Below are 22,230 nucleotides of genomic sequence, written 5' to 3' on the forward strand. Positions count from 1 at the left end.
AACATTGTCAGGAATAAAGAAGTTGTGGTGGGGTTTTGTTTTGTTTGTTTGCATATTTGTTTTTACAGTTCTGACATCATCTTAGCTTTTCTAGCACACTCACAGAATTCTGGAAAACAGACCATAGGATAAGGTTCGGGAAAAGCCCGAATATATTGAATAAACCTGGAATATATTGAATCAACCTCAAATATATGAAATAAAAGTCTGAATATATTTTCTGTCCTGCGACAAAGAAATGGCTCTATATCGAAATTACTTTGGTGTGACTCCCCATCATGCATCAGGTTTTTTGACCTTTTCCTTAGATTAAAAAAACACAAAACCAAAAAAAAGTTTTAAAAAATTCTGAAAAAACTGGACAAGGGCAGTTTCAAACTGAAAGAACATACCATATCTTCCCCATTTCTGTTCTTAAATTTAGGAAAAGAAATGTGTTGCTGAAGATTGTGTGACGTTAGCGCAAGTCAAGTGAAACACCCAGTTGTTGAGCAATCTTTTCTGCAAAATATGTCCTGTTCTGCATTTTTCCTCATCATTATTCAGAGCAAAACTCCTTTTAAATTACTGTATGACTTCAGCTCAGTACATGGACACTAGGGAACACGCAACACACTGGAGTTGGTCTTCCTGTTAATTTAGTCAAGGTTGTAAGGATCTAGAAAGAAAACAAAATTAAAAAGCAAAAAAAAAAAGAGATTCATTACCCATTTATTACAAAATACTGGCTGCGCTTCACACACACACACACACACACACACACACACACACACACACACACACACACACACACACACACACACACACACACATATATGTACATTGATCAGGGTGCCCATGCTGACTCGTGTCTACCACTAAAAGCACCAACAATGGGCTTGTCAGTATCAAAACTGGACCACGGATCAATGGAAGGTGACCTGGTCTGATGAATGACGTTCATCGTAACATAATTTACCTGGGGAACACTTGGTACCAGGATGCACTATGGGAAGAAGGCTAGTCAGCAGAGGCAGTGTGATGCCTTGGGCAATGGTCTGCAAGGGAACCTGTGGTCCTTTACTTTGACACGTACCGCCTACCTAAGTATTGATGCAGACTATGTTCACCCTTTCATGGAAATGGTTATCTATCGATCGATCGATCGAGAGGGTTCATGTTTTTAAAGGGGAGATTATGCTCGAGGATTTTTTGAGAATTTGTTTTTTTTCTCAGAATTCTGACATTAAATTCAGAATTGTGCCGCAGAATTATTTTTTCTCGGTAAGCTACGACCACGGCGAGCTACGACTTTTCTCAGAGTTATGAAAAAAAAAAAAAAGCCTGAACCAAATTGTTTTTTGTCCCCCCAGTAGCTTTAATCCTCCCTTGTAAGTGTGGTAAAAAACACACCGCATTCATTCATTCACCAGTTCATTATTTCTCCACATTTTAAGCAGCACAGCTACTTTTGGATGATGTCATAAACAATAAAAGGACACAACATGTGCCATAAAGTGTTTATCCAGGACATGAGAGAGAGCCAACAGCTGTCAAGAGTGACACACACAATGCAGTACTGCATTATGTAGGAGAGAAACAGGTGAATGTTTCATGAGTCACATCACACCCACATTATGCACACATGCATACATGCAGAACATAAAACAAATAAACATGTAGAGAGGAGTGTGTAGAATAAATGGAGCTGAAATTTGAAACTATTGATCTGTAAAAGTTAGTTTCACTGGTTGTGCTCTGAGAATAATTGTCCATATTTTATTCAATGCAGCTCAGTGTACACAGGCCGGAGTAACTTACGATGGGTAATAGTGTGCGTGTGTGTGTGTGTATGTGTTGGCACAGGGCCTGTCAGCAGCTCCAGACAGGAAAGTCACTGGGTAAATATCAAATGTTCATTTTCACACACTCTCCGTGCTTTTATGTGCTGACCATAGAAATGCGGCGAGATACCATCTCTGTGGTCCACTTCCTTACACTAGAGTCTGCGGTTGGAGAAGGTCCAACAATAAAAAGTGGACTGCCTGTGTGTGGGGAGACAGGATGACTGAGAGCTGACGGGAAAAGCCTCAAATTGCAGGAAGCACTTTTGATGTTCGGAAATCAGGTTTCTTGGATAAGTAATACTCTGTAACATTTTTTTTGTGATGAGCTATTGTTATTGTGCAAATTATAATCACCCACCAGGGTTATATTGGTTATATCTCAATTTTATAACCATTTTAGGTTATGTGGAGGTCTTTTAACCTATCAGTTGAGCAAGTTGCAAAATCCTGTAAATTTCTTAGACTAAGGAAGGACTTCTCTTTATTACTGTAAATGAATGATTTGCAGGGTTTGCTTTATTTTACAGTCTTTCAGTGGCTTGAATGAAATCACACCTCCAGGATCTAAAGTTACATCTTTTTCCAAGTTGGAAACTCAAATGGGATTAATTTTGAAGGGGACATTGTGCTCATCTCCATATTGCATGATTCGCAGCCTTACCTTGTAAGGTTTATTTTTGAAGTGTTTATTTTAGGCAACCATATAAGGCATTGCCTCTCACTGACATCACACATAGCCAAGAGTGGAAAAAATGCTCTGAAACTGAGAGAGCAGTCTGAAAGCAGGGCTTTTGGTTCATAGCAATTATGTAAAGCTCCTGCATAAAACTACATATATGAATAAGTTCAAATAAATAATAAGGTAGTTAAGTGTGATATGTCAATGATGGTTATGATCTTTTGCTCTCTGTATGTTTTTTAATAGTCCTACTCTGTGTTCATTTCTACAGTGGTATTGTAGGGTACTCTTCTTTGTTTGCATACGAAATGGGATCAACTGGAAATACCTGAGTTGAGCTTTCAGGGCAAGCTGCTGAGGAGGCAGTATAGCTCAGCTTAATGGTTAAATCACTGTTGTTCATCACATACTCTGGAAGACACACACACACACACGTATATATTGTGCCTGAGTCAGTGTCCACATCAGAGAGGAGCAATACAAGTTTAATCTTATCTTGACAAGACACAAATGAACAACTACAGGCCGATCTCAAATCTCCCGTTTTTAAGTAAGATCATTGAAAAAGCAGTTTCTCAACAGCTCAGTTACTTCTTAAAACAGAATAATTGCTACGATGCCTTCCAGTCAGGTTTTAGACAGAACCACAGCACTGAAACCGCTCTGACCAAAGTGTTTAATGACATATGTCTGAATACAGACAGTGGAAAAATGTCAGTCCTAGTTTTACTGGATCTCAGTGCAGCATTTGATACAGTTGACCACAACATATTACTCAAACGACTGGAGAACTGGACAGGTCTTTCAGGAACTGTACTAAACTGGTTCAAAACATACGTAGAAAACAGGAAATACTTTGTATCAATAGGTAACTTCACATCTGAGCAGACAAGTATCACATGTGGAGTTCCCCAAGGTTCCATCTTGGGACCCCTTCTGTTTAACATCTACATGCTCCCACTGGCACAGATTATAAACAACAACAAAATAAACTATCACAGCTATGCAGATGACACACAAATATATATCACAATGTCACCAGGAGACCGAGGCCCTGTACAGGCTCTTGGTAAATGCATTGAGGAAATCAATGACTGGTTGTGCCACAATTTTCTCCAGCTAAACAAAAACAAAACTGAGGTAATAGTCTTTGGCGCCAAAGAAAAACGATTACAGGTCACCAGAGAACTTCAATCTATACATCTAAAAACCACAAACCAGGCGAGAAATTTGGGTGTAGTGATGGATGCAGACCTAAACTTAGAAAAACACATTAAGACAATAACAAAGTCAGCTTACTATCACCTCAAGAATATATCAAGGATAAAAGATCTGATGTCTCAACAGGACCTGGAAAAACTAGTCCATGCATTCATCTTTAGTAGGCTTGATTACTGTAACAGCATCTTTACAGGTCTACCTAAAAAATCAGTCAGACAACTACAGCTCATTCAGAACTCTGCTGCTCGAGTCCTCACTAAGACCAAAAAAGTGGACCACATCAGTCCAGCTCTGAGGTCCTTACACTGGCTGCCTGTCCGTCAGAGGATAGACTTTAAAGTTCTGATGCTGGCCTATAAAGCTCTGAATGGTTTAGGACCAAAATACATCAATGACCTCCTGACCCAGTATGAACCATCCAGATCCCTCAGGTCATCTGGATCCGGTCTTTTATCAGTTCCCAGAGTCAGAACCAGACACGGAGAAGCTGCATTCAGCTTTTATGCTCCTTATATCTGGAACAAACTCCCAGAAAGCCTCAGATCAGCTGAAACACTCAGTTTATTTAAATCCAGGTTGAAGACTCACCTGTTCTCAGCTGCATTTGAATAAAGCACCAAATCCACACTTTAAGCTTAAATTTCAAAACTTACATTTAACTACTGATTTTATCTACTGTTCTGATTTTATCTGTTTTGATTTTATATACTGTTGTTTGTTTGTTTGTTAATTAGTTAGTTAGTTTATTTGCTTGTTTTATTCAATTTTAAATCATGCTTTTTATTTGTTCTTGTTTCTAATGTCTCTGTAAAGCACTTTGAATCACCTTGTTGTTGAATTGTGCTATACAAATAAACTTGCCTTGCCTTGCCTTGCCCTTAATGATTATAAACCATTCACTTTAGGTTTTGAATCAAGATCAAGAGGCAAGTAATTATTTCTTGCATTCAATACTGCAGTCAATACTGGGAGCACTGCAGTTTCTTTACAGTAAGCACCTTTTTATTCATGGTGAGTATAAGTGAAAAACACAAAAAATAATGTGTGTAAATCATATCAGTCATCATATCATCGTATCAGTAAAACCTATCTTCTTAGATCAAGTGAAAAGCGACTGATTTGGATCAATGCACAGAATGACAATTTTTCGATAATTCCAAACCAGAAACACCAATAATAAGAAGAAAATCTATCCAGGCTTTTTTCTATCCTGCAACAAAAAGCTTCTGGGAATGGCTCTATACAGAAATCACTTCAGTGTGACTCACCACCATGCATCGAGCTGTTTTCCTCTGGATTCCTGCATTTTATAGAGGTGGACAGCAATGCGCAGAAAGAGCTTTCTCATCAATAACTTCTAACTGCTTAGTGGTTTGATTCTTGGCTGTTCAGCACTCAATTGGAGGACATGTAATCTATACATCAATAGGAGGAGGACTAATAAGCAGATTTATGGCAGGATAGTCTGCTTCCATGGTGATCACAAATATTTCTAATCAACAAAGTGTCATAATTTACCTGCAAAGTTAAAAATCTGGGATAAAAAAAAATCTAATTGGCTACTCATTTTAAACTACATTTTGATACATGAACATGTAGAAATACATAAATTATAATACAAAATACAATAAATAGTGACACATGATTAGTTACAGATTAGTAACAAATTAAATATGTTTAATTTAAAGTTACTAAATATTTTATCACTTTATGAGAAATCAAAATATTAATCTTTTTTTCTCTAAGTGGATCTGAGGACACCTAACACTGACCAATAAATCATTCAAGCAAACAAGGTCCCCTAACACAAGGCATCAACCAGTGATGAAAACGTGTCATATCTCTGTATGGTACGCAGTGTCGTCAAAAAAATGAGGAAACTGGACAAGTGGAGGCCAAAGAAGCAGCAGGCCTGAAAACAAATACCTAGAGCAGACGAACAGTGCCTGAAAGTCATGTCCTTAAGAAAGTGGGGGCTGACAGCAAAGACCTGACACAGGACCCGATGTATCAGGTCAGATGTATCTGACCCTTTAGTTGATCCATCTGCTTGGTTGGTCTCAGTGGAAGCATGGCTGTCAAGAAGCTGATCTTACGAAGTAAAACAAGGAGAAAAGACTCAGGTGTGCCAAATTACACAAGTCTTATGGAGTGATCAATCCAAACTTGATTTGATTGATGACTGGTTTGATTCCGTCTGTAGAGACAAAGTCAGGACAGAGGTGAAACAGTGAGTGTGTACTATCTGTAAAACCTGGTGGAGGCTCTGTCATGGTTTGGATTTCAGCCAGGGGTGTTGGGGATTTTGTCAAAATCCATTGAACTATTCCTGAAGACATGAGATGAAATTACAAGAAGCTTGCCTGAGAGTTAAAGGCTATGTTACAGAATAGTCATACAAATACTGATGTTCAATTTTTTTAGAACTGTACAAACCATTTTTCCCTCATATACTGTATTTCTGTGTATATTTGTATAATTGCTTCAATAAACTGCTGCACCTAATTTACATTTTCCTTGTAAAATATGAAAAAATAAGGGGTAGTTCAAGAATTTTGTCTCAGTAGTGTAATTTTCCTATATTAGGAGGGTTATGGTAGCATCTTACACTGTATTTACAACTGAGATGCAATCATTTTAAGAAATTTGCTGCCCTCTGGTGATGAAAGTTAGAAACTACAGCTGATTGTTTGGCCCTTTGTTAGCGGTTCGTTACTGTTTTATAGAATACTCTTTAATTGATGGAACTGCAAATGTTGACAACAGAAGGTAAATGAGTAAAACTGTATAAATTGTGTTTTCTTTTAAAGCCCAAATATAAAATTAATACAAATAAGAAATCTTTTATTTAACACTTGAATGAACTTGTCACCTTTTTTTTGTCCGTCTGGAACATTCTTGTACATGAACAGCCAACACCAGGAGTGTTCAAGATTTGGGAAAATGAATGTGATAGTCTGACACGATTTTTAAACATGGATCGACGCTAACTATTCCATAGTACAGAATTTGGACTTACTGTGACAGCTCCCGATATCTATGAGCATTATTAAGTGCTATTTCCTAAATGTTTCCCATGATGCCATCTATTGATAACACTCATTTACAACCACAACAAATGAGCTCTCCTCTAAAGGACAAGTTTAAAATTGATCATCTTCATTTGTTACTTCTTTTCACTTGAACTGACTGATTAAGCTGACAATCACAAAGGTTGCCTGCAAGTGATTGTGGCTGATGAGCTGATCAACATTTGATTTAGTCCTGTGGTTGTGGGCAACAAAAAAAAAACAATAAATAAACAGATAAAATAGATAAATAAAACTCTGCTGTGTTATTTTGGTATAAAATTTAATAAGTCACAAACATCATGAACAGTTTATGCATTGTAACATAGTTAGCCACCAGTTTAAAAAGGTACACTCAAACATCCAAATGGTAGCTGTTTTTTATCAAACACGTTAAACCATCATATTACTTAAAATTCCACAAGGGAAACCCACATATGTGAGGGAAAAAAGACATCCTATTATTAATAACAAAAACATAAACCCAAATAAACATGTTACATTAGAGGCAAACTTTACATTCTCATACAATCTTTTTGAAAAATAAACATTAAGAAACATCTTCTGCAAAACTATGTAAAACTTCTGTACAAAGTCAGTTGTTATCTATCTGGTGGATGTCCCTGCAGTGTGACGCTGGCAACCTCTGAGTTAAAAATTGGAGATGTGGTTTTAGATGTTTGACACAGTATCAAGCTGAAGTCCCACGTGCCTGCAAGAAAAGCAAACAAAAACACTCCACTTTTACATCATCTGGCATGCAAAACCCAAACCTACAGCAGTGGTTAGCTTATTTACTTATTGGATCTTTCGTTCCAGGATTGTAAACAAATTTTCAGCTCACCATGGGCTTCATCTCACGACCATCTCCATCATCTGGCTTTTTCCAACCCATTTTTTTACTGTTTTCAACAAATTCCTGAAAAGGGGAACAAAGAGTTATACAAAAATGATTTAACTCTTAGTTCAAAATAATCTTCTTGCAAGGTTAAAAAGCAAATGAGAAAACATTTGAGCAAACACTGCGACTCAAAGCCAAAAAGTTATAAATTTAAAAGAAAATGTCTAAGAAATCAATATTAGTAATTAGAAGTTTTTAATCTTATTCACATATTTTTTGTGATCCAAGATGGCGCCGCGTATGGATGCCCTGGTGCTTCAGTGCGTTACTTTTGTCTTGTTTTTGTGCATTTCTTCTGTGTCTGGGAACTCCTCTGGATACTCGTACACCAGAGAAGAGCTCCTTAACTGCAGGACTACAACGCCTGTGGATTTATTTCCAATATTTGTCGCATCTGCGGCAGATTTACTGCTGACTCTGATCAGGAAAGTGAGACGTCGAAAGAGAGGTAAGCGAGCCGGCGTACTCGTGCGTTTGAGGAAACGCGGACTGAGAACGGCCCTTCCTGGGATCTTCCTTTCTAATGTACGCTCACTCTGGAATAAGATAGACGAACTGGCCCTGATGAGAAGCATGAACAGAGACTTTGCCTCCTCCTGTGGTCTTATGTTTTACGGAGTCGTGGCTCAGTGAGGACATCCCGGACTGCGCGCTCAAGCTGGAGGGCTTTCATCTGCTGCGCGCGGACCGGCAGGCCGCTCTCTCCGGTAAAACCAAAGGTGGAGGTGTCTGCTTCTACATCAATAGTGGCTGGTGCACAGATGTAACAGTGATTGCTCAGCACTGCTCTCCCTCTCTGGAATATCTTTTTATTCACTGCAAACCGTTTTATTCTCCGCGGGAGTTTGCTTCATTCATCCTGGCCGCTGTTTACATCCCGCCAGACGCGGATGCGCAAGCAGCTCAGTGCGCACTCGCAGAGCAGATTCTCCACACGGAGCGGACATACCCGGACTCTCTCATCATTGCTCTTGGGGACTTTAACAAAGCCAATCTGAGCCATGAGCTTCCGAAATACAAGCAGTATATTAAATGCCCGACCAGAGAGGAGAGGACATTGGACCACTGCTACAGCACGATCAGCGGGGCCTATCGCGCGGTGCCGCGCGCTTCACTCGGACTTTCTGATCACGTCATGATCCACCTAATCCCCGCGTACAGACAGAGGCTGAAGCTCTCCAAACCTGTCGTGAGGACCAAAAAACTGTGGAGCAACGAGGCTGTGGAGGAGCTTCGCACGTGTTTGGAGACCACAGACTGGGACACAATGAAGGCTGCTTCTAACAGCTTGGACGAGTTTACGGACACTGTCACCTCCTATATCCACTTCTGTGAGGACAGCATTGTGCCATCACGCACCAGGGTGAGTTATAACAATGACAAACCCTGGTTTACTCCTAAACTCAAAAAGCTGTGGCTGGAAAAGAGTAAGGCGTTCAGAAGCGGAGACAGGGACTGCTACAGAGAGGCCAAGTACAGGTTCACTAAAGAAGTGGACATTGCCAAACATCAGCACTCTGAGAAGATGCAGCAGCAGATCTCAGAGAATGACTCGGCCTCTGTGTGGAAAGGTTTTAGGAATATTACAAACTACAAGCCTAAAACCCCCCACTCCACTGATGACTTGCTCTTAGCCAACACCCTTAACGACTTCTACTGTCGTTTTGACGAGCCATCAGGCAGCCTTCACACCTCCAACGACCCCAACAATAGAGGCACTTTGGACACTCATTCCCCCACCTCTCCCCCCTCCATAGAGCCATCACCACCTTCAAACTGTTCACCTGCAACACCCGCCCCCTCACCCCACACAAAAGAGGATTTCACACCACCTCCTCCGACCACAACTCTTCATATTCATGAAGCAGATGTGAGGAAGCAGTTTAGGAGTCTGAATGCTCGGAAAGCTCCCGGCCCAGACGGTGTGTCTCCTGCCACCCTCAGACACTGTGCAAACGAGCTGGCCCCAGTGTTTTCTGGCATCTTCAACTCCTCACTGCAGGCATGTCATGTGCCTGCCTGCTTCAAGTCCTCTACCATAATCCCTGTCCCCAAGAAACCTAGGATCACTGGACTAAATGACTACAGACCCGTGGCTCTGACATCTGTGGTCATGAAGTCATTTGAGCGCCTAGTTCTCTCCCATCTCAAGACCCTCACGGCCCCCCTCCTGGACCCCCTGCAGTTTGCATATAGAGCCAACAGGTCTGTAGACGACGCCATCAACATGGCCCTACACTTCATCCTGCAGCATCTGGACTCCCCAGGAACCTACGCCAGGATCCTGTTTGTGGACTTCAGCTCTGCCTTCAACACCATCCTTCCAGACCATCTCCGAGGCAAGCTTTCCCAGATGAATGTGCCTGATCCCATCTGCCGGTGGATCACTGACTTCCTGACGGACAGGAAGCAGCACGTGAGGCTGGGGAAGAATGTCTCGGACTCCCGGACCATCAGCACCGGCTCCCCTCAGGGCTGTGTTCTTTCTCCTCTGCTCTTCTCCCTGTACACCAACTGCTGCACCTCCACCCACCAGTCTGTCAAGCTAATCAAGTTCGCAGATGACACCACCGTCATTGGGCTCATCTCTGACGGGGACGAGTCTGCCTACAGGAGGGAGGTTGAACGTCTGGTGTCCTGGTGCAGCCACAACAACCTGGTGCTGAATGCCCAGAAGACAGTGGAGATTATTGTGGACTTCAGGAAGCACACAGCCCCACTCCCCCCCATCATCCTGACTGACACCCCCATCACCTCTGTGGACTCATTCCGCTTCCTGGGTACCACCATCACCCAGGACCTGAAGTGGGAGCCCACCATCACCTCCGTCATCAAGAAAGCCCAGCAGAGGATGTACTTCCTGAGGCAGCTGAAGAAATTCAACCTGCCAACACGGACGATGATGCAATTCTACACTGCAATCATCGAGTCCATCCTCACCTCCTCCATCACCGTGTGGTACGCTGGAGCCACTATCAGGGACAAACAGAGACTGCAGCGTGTTGTGCGCTCTGCTGAGAAGGTGATTGGCTGCAGACTCCCATCTCTGCAGGACCTGCACACCTCCAGGACACTGCGGCGTGCAGCCCGGATCTCAGCTGACCCTTCTCACCCTGGACACAGTCTGTTTGACCTGCTCCCCTCAGGCAGGAGGCTCCGGTCCATTCGCACCAGAACCTCTCGCCACAAGAACAGTTTCTTCCCCTCTGCTATTGGACACATGAACAATAACCACATGACTGTCCCCGCCACTAACACATGACCCTACGCTGTGTCACTGCATCATTTCATGTCTGGCACTGATCACCACCTGCACTCATGTATATATCTTTCTACGTAGCACTCATAATTCTTATTCTCATGTATATATCTCATGTATATCTCATGCACATATCTTTCTTTCTACATAGCACTTTAATTCTTATTGTCTGCACTGAAGCACCGCAGCAATTTCCTAATGTTGTAAACCTCAACATCTGGCAATAAACCCATTCTGATTCTGATTCTGATTCTGATTCTGATATTCAAGTAAAACAATATAGTAATTTTTACAAAACGCCATGTAGGGTTAGAGGGATTAAGTGGCAGGAGAAATGTCTTTCCATGGAGTCCAGGAGTAGAAGGCCAGTTTTGTTTGGGGGGTTGTTAAGTGTTTTGGGTAAACAGTATCTGAACTGCCAATATCAATCAAAGATACTTTTTTTCTTTTTTAGAAAAGTTATTTTGTGGATTGCATGTTCTCCCCATGCCTTGGTTCTCTCTGGACGCTCCGGCTTCCTCCCACAGTCCAAAGACAAACATGTTGGTTTAACTGGTGGGTCTAAATTGGTCGTAGGTGTGAATATAAGCATGATTGGCTACCTGTCTATTTTAGAGAGACAGAACAATTGCAAAGGTTTGCTATACACCTTAACCTCCTGCCTATTTTGACATGAGCACAGAATGTCTCCAGTCTTCTGTTACTTCATATTCTCAAATAAAATAAAAAAGGACCTCAGATAAAGGACAATCCCTCATCTCACCATTAACGCCTTGTCCATGTAGTACTCTCGCCCAGGGCTGCCATCATTATACTTTGTGTCCACAGCGAAGCACAGAAATAGGACATCGACCACATTTTCAAACACAGAAAGGAAGCAATGGGCCACCAGGAAGGCAAAGACACAGACGATGAGAAGAGGCAGCACCCACACCGTGTAGTCCCTCTGGTAGTTCAGAGCCAGAACGCCGGCAAAAGCTGTGCAGGAGACGATAAGAATCTGAGAATGAAGACACACAGCTGGTTAGAAAACACACCTCAACAAGTATTAAAGTGGACCAAAAATGTACGTCTAGGCAACGTGGGGGCAGAGAAAACAAGTTATGAAAACACAGACATGTTGACATGTGTTGATAACGTCAGCTTTCAAACTTAGTTATTTGATACATTTGGTACCTTTCCCAAGAAGAGGACAAAGTCGCCGACAGTGTTAATGGCGGCTACTCTGAGTGCGTTCTCCACCAGGATAAGGAAAGCTTCACGAGCTGAGGTGCAAAAACTTGTGCTGTTGATGGCTGTGGCTGTGTAAGCGTTCTGAAATCATTTGACATTGAAATGCAGACGGTAAATACTTGGGATAATCTACACACAACATACAGTTCATTAAAATGTGAGTTCTTACTTGATTCAAGTATGCTAAACACTTCTCAAGGCACCACAGACAGCAGACACAGGCTTTTACCATGCAACGGGCACAGGCATTTTCCTATTAAAAAACAGACAAAAACAAAATGCAATCCATGTACAAAGATGAAAAGTTTTAGAATATGTATTATAATATAATTTAAGAGCTTTAAACATGACTTTTAAAGCTCACCTTTCCTTTGAGCTGACTGTGGATGTATGTCAGGATTAGACGAGGGATCTTAACAAGTGTGATGATGAAGGAGCCTTTGGCCAAAGTACCCAGGTGGTAGCGGATAGTACGTGCCATAGAGGAAATGATAGGAGTTGCTGGCATCTGGGACTTGTTCCTTAAGTTAAACAAATACAGAAGAACCTTACAATCAGCTAATGCAGCATTAAGCATCTAGTGAGATTAAACCCAAAGTGCTGTCTGTTACTTCTTTTGTACCTTGTGAAATAGTAGGTGACCACAGCTCCAGCAATAGTCATCTGCTGGAAGGCAAGGATGAACTCACTGATCCAGATGAGACCCACGACGTGATACCACACCAGGAACTGGAGAGGCCCTTGCATTTCATACCCAACCACACCTGTAGAGTTGTTTTTTACTGGTGTTCCTATGAGGGGAAAACAAAAACAAAAACCCAGCATGACTTTCAGTTGCTTTAATATGAATGTTGCAGTTTTTTCATTCATTTTGCTGCCAGCCAATCACTGGAGTTTAATAAGATGCAGGTTTGATTCAATGATATGCATATGAAATGCTAGTAACTACAACAGAAATGAAAGCCACACAGTGATGTCATGCATGTAACAGCCTACTTTACTGTAAAAGACACAAAGCCACTGAGCAGCTGCAATTAAAACCACAGGAATTAGATTTTAGCATTAAGAATTTCATTTTGATTAAAGAGCTTGAGACTATTGGTGGATTATCCCCAACGGAAACATAGGCAATGATTTTGGTAATTGCCAAATAAAACAAATAAACAATTCAAGACTTCACCATTTTACCGCACAGCTACGTTCTTACTTGCTTGTCAAGTGTCACATCATTCTTTCCCTAAATTCCTTACTTCCAGAGATCTATTTTCTAGATTTTTTTTCTAGAAGATTTAAGAGTCCTAAATTATAAACTGTTTCCCTCTGATTTATTAAAAACACATTCCACTTAAAAGTTACAAGCAGTATTTAAAATACTTTGTAACCACTTTTAAAACATCATTCATAGAGATGTGTCTCATTTCTGCTGGACAGCTATGAACCCATGTGTACCAACTAATGCTCCTTTATTAATGTACACTTACTGAGGATCATTCACAAAACTTTTGTACTCCTAGTTTGACATTACTAGGAGTACAAAAGACTTTCAGATAAAGCCACTGGATTATTTTATTACTCCTTCACAGTATGTTATTTGTCTTGTGTGTGTACTTTTAAATTGTGCAAACTGAAATCAACTGAATTGCTGCTCTTGTGCTGACCTTTCATTTAAATACTATTTAAAATCCGCTGTGAAAAAGAGAATGAGGAGAAGGAAGAAGTGGTTCTTTCTTTGTCCGTTCTCCCACATCACGAGACTTGCACAAGACTCCGAATGTGGGAGTGCAGTCATGCCACAAAACAAAGACAAAATGTCACAATGCGACAATTAATATTCCGCTTGCTTGAACTCATCTGACGCTAGAAAAAAAAAAACTGGTGCATTGCAATGTCAATACACAAACTGAAGCAAACAGCAACTCAAAGAATTCTCAATAATGACAAACAGACACATAAAAAAGAAACTAAAACTGTGGTCTCCGATAGGCCTTTCTTCTAACCTGTTGTCCCGAGGAAGAGAAGCACACCAATCCAGTAGATCCAGAAGAGTATGAGGCAAAGGAAAGTCCAGAAAGGCTGCAGGACCAGCAGGGGAAGATGGATGAACACCTTACCCGCCACATGGAACAGGGAGATGGTGAGAGCCACACGCTTCCTCATGAAGAACATCACCAGCAGGAGAACAACCTGAAGCGTTTCACAAGTTCAGTGGAGGTGTTCAGTTTGATGATAATTGTGATTTTTTTCTCTCTAATACCAGCAGAAACATGTTACAATGTTACATGTACAGTGGGGCAAAAAAGTATTTAGTCAGCCACCGATTGTGCAAGTTCCCCCACCTAAAATGATGACAGAGGTCAGTAATTTGCACCAGAGGTACACTTCAACTGTGAGAGACAGAATGTGAAAAAAAAAATCCATGAATCCACATGGTAGGATTTGTAAAGAATTTATTCGTAAATCAGGGTGGAAAATAAGTATTTGGTCAATAACAAAAATACAACTCAATACTTTGTAACATAACCTTTGTTGGCAATAACAGAGGTCAAACGTTTACTATAGGTCTTTACCAGGTTTGCACACACAGTAGCTGGTATTTTGGCCCATTCCTCCATGCAGATCTTCTCGAGAGCAGTGATGTTTTGGGGCTGTCGCCGAGCAACACGGACTTTCAACTCCCGCCACAGATTTTCTATGGGGTTGAGGTCTGGAGACTGGCTAGGCCACTCCAGGACTTTCAAATGCTTCTTACGGAGCCACTCCTTTGTTGCCCGGGCGGTGTGTTTTGGATCATTGTCATGTTGGAAGACCCAGCCTCGTTTCATCTTCAAAGTCCTCACTGATGGAAGGAGGTTTTGGCTCAAAATCTCACGATACATGGCCCCATTCATTCTGTCCTTAACACGGATCAGTCGTCCTGTCCCCTTGGCAGAAAAACAGCCCCATAGCATGATGTTTCCACCCCCATGCTTCACAGTAGGTATGGTGTTCTTGGGATGCAACTCAGTATTCTTCTTCCTCCAAACACGACGAGTTGAGTTTATACCAAAAAGTTCTACTTTGGTTTCATCTGACCACATGACATTCTCCCAATCCTCTGCTGTATCATCCATGTGCTCTCTGGCAAACTTCAGACGGGCCTGGACATGCACTGGCTTCAGCAGCGGAACACGTCTGGCACTGCGGGATTTGATTCCCTGCCGTTGTAGTGTGTTACTGATGGTGACCTTTGTTACTTTGGTCCCAGCTCTCTGCAGGTCATTCACCAGCTCCCCCCGTGTGGTTCTGGGATCTTTGCTCACCGTTCTCATGATCATTTTGACCCCACGGGATGAGATCTTGCGTGGAGCCCCAGATCGAGGGAGATTATCAGTGGTCTTGTATGTCTTCCATTTTCCGATGATTGCTCCCACAGTTGATTTTTTTCACACCAAGCTGCTTGCCTATTGTAGATTCACTCTTCCCAGTCTGGTGCAGGTCTACAAGACTTTTCCTGGTGTCCTTCGAAAGCTCTTTGGTCTTGGCCATGGCGGAGTTTGGAGTCTGACTGTTTGAGGCTGTGGACAGGTGTCTTTTATACAGATGATGAGTTCAAACAGGTGCCATTCATACAGGTAACGAGTGGGGGACAGAAAAGCTTCTTACAGAAGACGTTACAGGTCTGTGAGAGCCAGAGATTTTCCTTGTTTGAGGTGACCAAATACTTATTTTCCACCCTAATTTACGAATAAATTCTTTACAAATCCTACCATGTGAATTCATGGATTTTTTTTTCACATTCTGTCTCTCACAGTTGAAGTGTACCTCTGGTGCAAATTACTGACCTCTGTCATCATTTTAAGTGGGGAACTTGCACAATCGGTGGCTGACTAAATACTTTTTTGCCCCACTGTATATATTTCATTCTTCTGAATCACTGCATTTCTTAAACTGTAAATATATAGCAAAGCATCCACGTATGTGTACCTACCGTGAAAATAGTAGCACCAATGGCATAGAAAAGCAAAGCCTTAACATTATCCGATGCCACTTCTTTTCCAAACACTGATGTGGTGTTACTGTTGAGAGCCTTTCTGTGGTCTACGTAGAACCACCACAGAACGCCCGTCCCACCTGTAAAAGATCATACCCACGTAAATGTTGCTTCTTTTTTTTTTAAAGCAGATAAACTATAATGTTCTGTTGCTGTGACTCAGAGCGTCGGATTAAAAGATGTTACCTGTGGAGCCGATGATCACCAGAACTGTGAGAATCCACACCAGCAATTGGGAGATGTAACGAATGACGACCATCATGATCAAAGAGAGAACTGCATCAGAGAAATAACAGACGACATCACGTGAGTACAGAAAACAATGTTAACAAGAGAAATGCCTAAATATCTGCAGCCTAACTAACACGGAAATGCAGCATGTATAGTTTTATAATACAAAAAAACTTTTTTTTTAGTTGTTTGGGATATTGCTGGTCACGGTTCAGACACATGGCATATCAAAAACATTTTTCCCTCCATGTTATAAACCATAAACCAAGCATGAGAAAATTAGGTTGAACAAAAACAAACATTTTGTATTTTATCTCTTCTGAAAAAAGACACGACATAATTTTAAAAAAGCTATTTAACCTAACTAATGAAAACTTATAATTTTAAAACACAAACCAAACTGAAAGTTAAACTAAATGTAAAACAACATAAACATAGCTACTGGCTATAGAGGAATAAGGAGCACTGTGATAGACAGCAGAGGCATGGTTATCAGGAGCATCACAGGCCAAAGTGAATAGTTCTCCAGGGTTCTTAGAGGATATTCAAAGCTGTTCCTTTGAATGTTGGCTGCTTTTTGCTCCCTTTTCTTTCTATACTATTTTATATCTGTCAGACTTTGTTATATGTGGCATTTTTCTTTGATTCAACTAAAGAAACAGGAACAAATTGCGTATTTCTGCAACAAGCTGATCGGTGCACCTGTGGCTCATGGGACAGACAGGGTCATCCACAAGTCAGAAGGTCAGTGGTTTTAAAGCTACAGTTAGAAAATTGGTTTTGTATGTGTAGACACAACACTGGAAAGCCCTTGAGTTAGGTGCTGCTTTTGCACTGGAATGATTTGTAGGTCAGTTTTAAGCAGCTCACCAAAAAGAAAATATTACTGAAAATGGTCAGGTACAAGAGCTGGAGTGAAAATGTGGGAAAAAGCAGCCAATGTCCAAAGAAAAGCTTTGAAAAAAAAAAAAACCCCAGAAAGCCTGGAGAACCACTGCTCAAGATCACTTAAAAAAATACAAGGAGGTCTGGAAGCAAAATATAAAGAAATTAGGCTTAAGACTCAAATGTTAATCACAGCCTTAGCAATGTGGCTACATCCACTCTACATACTATTGCAAATCACTGTTTTTCCTTCTGTATCTGTTGTTTTTTTTAAATCTGTAAGTTTCAAATATTTGTCCAACTGTTACAAAACTATTTGAGGGCTATTTGTCAGGAATCATTATTATTATTATTATTATTGTAGAGAAAGTCGCTCTGAATCTGAATCACATGAAAAAGTCTGTCCTGTAGCACTGAAAACCAAAACCCCAGAACGAGGCACATCAAATAACTGAGATGAAAGACGTCTGAAGCTGACATGAGATCAGCTCTGTCTCATGGGGATGAGTTAAAGCAGACCTTAAATTAAAGCTTGCGGGCAGAACTTGAGTGGATACGACGACTGTAACCGCTCAAACATTTCCTGTTTTTTCAGGACAAAAATAGCATCCCTTCCAATGGTTTCCTTCCTACTGAATCCTCGTGAGAAATTCGAGCTGTGCAAGAGGGGCAGCAGAAATCATAAAAGCAAATCTCATACTGCAAGCTGGAGTTATACCTAAAGCCAGAATGCAAAGTCCTATGATGATCTCTTTGCTGGCCATCACCCCAGAGATGACACGCTGCAACACAGTGTTGTCGCTGACAAATGTCATAAAAGCTTTGGCGAACTGAGTGTAGCAGCTGATATCCGTAGGAATACAACGCCGGAAAAGCAGGACAGATTTACTGCAAAGAGCAAAAAGACACAGAACACAGATTTTTATTCATTTCTAATGACTAGGTCTCCAAGAAATAAATGATAAATTGTGGAAAACCATTTTTCTGTTGGTCCTGGAATGTATTTAAGCTAATAAGAGTACAGGAGAATTAATGAATTAATTTAAAACTAATGAAAGAACTATATCTCTAGATAGATAGATAGATAACCTTGGTGGAACAGGCAGCTTTGGACACTTGGTTGATTTTTCTGATGAATAGCTTGTGTATCTTGTAGGAGTAAGATCATAGGAGCAGAGATTCGAGCCTAACAGAAAGAAAAAAATATATCACATGTTCAACTTGGCAAAATGCTTCAACATACAATTATAAGGATGTTGGTGAGCAATCTTTTCTGTAAAATACTTGCACTTCTGAAATTTCTCACCATTATTCAACGCAAACTGCTTTAAATCAGAGTATGTCGTCAGCTCAGTAGATGGACACTTGGAAACACACAAAGCAATGGACTTGATCTTCCTGTTTATTAAGTCAATGTTGCAAGGATCGAGAAAGAAAACAAACCTAAAAAAGGAAGAACAATTTGATTTATTGCCCATCTGATACCAAATACTTCCTGCCCTTTACTTCAAAACGACAAAAAAATATCACCCTATCTGTTAAGATGAGGACAGAAATATTAGCCCCACTATGAAATTTTCCTTTTTAAAACATTTCCCATGAGCTGTTGAACAGAGCAAGGAATTTTTAAACTACTTTTTTGAACATCCTACTTTCATTTTAGATTTTTAAATGATTTTGCTTTACACATAGGAACACAATTATTTCACAAAAATGAAACTAACTAAATAAGAAAGTAACTAACTAAGAGTCAAAATGCTAATAGATGCTAATAGTCGGTTGTGTGTCCTTTCCTGCAGATCATAGTCATAGTTTTCGACACTCTCACACGTCTCCTGAGCAATCCCAGCCCATTCTTCTTTGGCAAATCTCTCAATCCCTCCAGATTTGATGGAGGTAGGACTTCAGTTCATTCCACTGATTTGGAATGGGATTAAAGTCAGAGCTTTGTACAGCTAGTCCATAACTTTCACTTTCGTCTGGAGGTAGTTCTTCATCAGGAGCAACGTACGTTTTGGGTTGTTGTTGTGCTGAAAGCATTCCACAGCATTTGGGTTTAATGCCTCTTTCTCCTTTCTCCAAACATAAGGAGAGTTTTTATAACCAAAGAGCTCTAGTTTCATCTCATCTGACCAAAGGACCCACTTCTAGTATGCTTAATCTTTCACTGGGTTGTCTTTAATGTGCTTCAATCTGGCTTAAAGGCGTCTCTTCTGCAGACATTTTTCTTGGTCTGCAGCCTTGCAGGCCAGAGTTCTGGAGATTGTCTTCTTTGAGGCTACGATTCCCAGCTTGGCCAAGTCATTCAGTGTCTTGGCAGTTGTTCTGGGGTCTTTAGACACAGCTCTCAATGGTTTTCTTTCCAGAGTCTTTGAAAGCTTTTGTTTTCTTACCTTTGCCAGGTTTCTTCAGTACTGTGTGGCTCTCTCTCAATTTCTTGATGATCCTTTTCACTCCAGTTCTTTACACTTGGAAAAACTGTGATAACTTTGTATATCCATCTCCTGCTCCTTTAGTATCAATTCTTCTTCTACAGTCTAAATTGATTTTATTTGTTTTTAGCATATTTTCTCAAGTGCCAGCTCAAATCCTTGGTTAGGTTGTGTACTGTTCATAAATCATGATTTTCTCTTAGAACTTGATTTTACAAATTTGCGCTTTATAAAGTTAAAGCACATCATTGCACAGCAATAGTTTGTGCTATACGTCAATAAATAGATGGAGGACTAAATATTGACCGTGGTCATTTTGGTTTTTTTTCCTGGCACAACACTGTTATTTTGTGCAAATACAGATCATTAATGCATTCTAAATAAAACTAGTGTGTTTAGAAACGCTATGTTGAAAATCCCTTGGTCTGTTTAAAAAACAGCGACTTGGAAAATCTTGAGGCAGGCTAGTAATTTTGTCCTCATCTGTATATCATGTTTGGTTATTATTATGCCAGTTGGGAGTTCTCTGTCTGGTGAGAAAATGAAAGATGGTGACATTTGCTACTCTGTCAGACAGATCCTTCTTTGTAGCAGAAACGCCTTTTATTCAAAGCCTCCATGGGCAATCAGCCCATCAATAAAGCATGACCCATTGTTTCAGTAAAATGTGGCCCACAGGCTGCATGCTGATGGAAAACTACACCCCAAAACGCGAAATATAATCAAAGACTTCAAAGACAAATCGTGATTTTAAAAAAATCTCATTAACTAAGACTTTCTTTGGGCAAATTATACAGAAAGAAGGTATGCTAATAAACTACACTATTCATCAAGGAATGCAAAGAGCTTAAGAATTAGACTGTTGCAACAAAGGGTCTGCATAGCTGAAAATGATGAGTACAGTGTAAAAACACTCTAAACCTATGCCGCATGCAAAGTCATATGTAACCAATCAGACTCACTTGTTTTCCGTCATGTCCCGGCCACTAAGAGGAACTCCCTCAATTTTGGTGTTATTCTTACCACAGGTATTGCCATAGCTGTCATATCCGAAAACAAGTCTGGCGGCACCTCCGGTGGCAATAGGATAGCCACAAATACATGCCTGCAGGTGACACGGATCAAAGATGATATCATCATGAGATTAGTATAGAATTTATTAATGGTACGCCCACATTAAATAAAACTAATCTAATCTGTAATAAATGCTAATGATGGCAAAACTTTATGTTTTTTATTGAAGAATGCTGATTCAACTTTTTGAAAATGTTCTAAATTTACAACAGAGTTTTTTTTACATATTCAGATCTGACCAACATAGCCACAAAATTTATACGAGTAAGTGTTTATTAAATGTTAAAAATCCCTCTTACGGCACAGTTCAACAACACGACAAACCTCAGCCTCAAAAGCCATCATCGTATCACTGAATCTCAAGCTCGCAAAAACTGTTTTTGCCAAACTGGATATACAGCAGTGCTGTTACTGCAAAGGTTAGCAGCTATTTGATGAAAGGCAGCAACTTCACTGCTGTCTAACTCACTAACTGGCCAGCACAACAAAGAAGGGACATGAGTTAATGCAGAAGACCTGCAATGAACCCTGCACTCATTAAGTTTCTTACTGATGTTGCTTTTAGATGAGTTGCTGCTGACCTGTTAAGTATTGGAGAAGTACAATTACACAGCTACACAGCAGGCTCCGTAAAGGACCGCGAAGTGTGATCAACACCTCATAAAATAGTTTTAGATAAAAAAAAAAAAACAAGGAGATATCACAACTTTCTCAAAGGTAGCATTGGCGTGTGGCTAAAATATCAGCAGAATCACCCACACGCCTATGCTCTCATTCACCTAAAGACTTACCATGCCAATGCAAAAGAGTGTAAATATGATGAGCCATGGGATATCCGTGCAGCTGTGCTCCTCCAGCGGTTTCCATTCACGTTTACTCTGCCAAGGCATAAATAACAGTTATCCTAAAACTCCGTTTCTGTGGAGAGCGCCCAGAAGTACCTGCCTCACTGCCCTCCCAAAAATCTGCAAACTAGCGACTTCGTTGGTACCAGACGAAGTAACAAAAACAAAGAGCTGCTTCTGCTGCTCAAAGAGTGACGTTAACGCTGCGCACGAGCTTTAAACGAGCTTTGCTGTTCGGCTTTTCAAACTAAAAGCGGCCATAGCGCCCTTAGGTTTAGCTTAACTTACCTCTGTGCTCCCGCAACACCCCATCGTCGAACTACGAGTACACAACTTCAACAGAAAAAACTTTGAAGTGCCTAAACTTTATTAAATTTCTTAACTCCTTCGGCTCATGTTCAGTTCTCTTTAAACACTAATTCACTCTAACCACCTCAATGAAGCAAATTCACGAATTTGTTTGCAGGATTTTCCTTCCTTTGGCTAACACCCACTTACGCCCTTCCACTTACAGGTAAACACGGAAGAAGACAACTTTTTGTATGC

The 22,230-nt window shown here is 40.7% G+C and overlaps 1 protein-coding gene across 1 annotated transcript; it reads right to left on the bottom strand.

Annotated features, from left to right (window-relative positions):
• Positions 1–7,134: 7,134 nt before the first annotated feature.
• slc44a1a (solute carrier family 44 member 1a) lies at positions 7,135–22,190 on the bottom strand. Its single transcript, XM_085356975.1, has 16 exons — positions 21,973–22,190; positions 21,631–21,717; positions 20,728–20,870; positions 18,640–18,776; positions 18,423–18,519; positions 18,052–18,221; positions 16,404–16,493; positions 16,155–16,297; positions 14,185–14,371; positions 12,810–12,978; positions 12,552–12,708; positions 12,357–12,440; positions 12,131–12,268; positions 11,718–11,954; positions 7,639–7,713; positions 7,135–7,506 (listed from the first exon to the last, which is right to left on the bottom strand). The coding sequence occupies exons 1-16, from the start codon at positions 21,994–21,996 to the stop codon at positions 7,486–7,488; spliced, it is 1,959 nt and encodes a 652-aa protein (XP_085213101.1). The 5' UTR covers positions 21,997–22,190; the 3' UTR covers positions 7,135–7,485.
• Positions 22,191–22,230: the final 40 nt, after the last annotated feature.

The sequence above is a fragment of the Diplotaxodon limnothrissa genome, linkage group LG6, assembly GCF_057381915.1.
Source record: "Diplotaxodon limnothrissa isolate DT_005_m linkage group LG6, D_limnothrissa_male_GT1.1, whole genome shotgun sequence".
Classification (NCBI taxonomy): domain Eukaryota; kingdom Metazoa; phylum Chordata; class Actinopteri; order Cichliformes; family Cichlidae; genus Diplotaxodon; species Diplotaxodon limnothrissa.

What these genes read in the sequence shown, in the direction of transcription:
- slc44a1a (XM_085356975.1), bottom strand. Translation starts at nt 21,996, where the DNA reads ATGGGGTGTTGCGGGAGCACAGAG. An exon ending in GCAGTTTGCGTTGAATAATG is followed by an intron (nt 18,520 to 18,639) that starts GTGAGAAATTTC and finishes TCTTTCTGTTAG; the next exon opens with GCTCGAATCTCTGCTCCTAT. An exon ending in TTGGTGCTACTATTTTCACG is followed by an intron (nt 14,372 to 16,154) that starts GTAGGTACACAT and finishes GAAACGCTTCAG; the next exon opens with GTTGTTCTCCTGCTGGTGAT.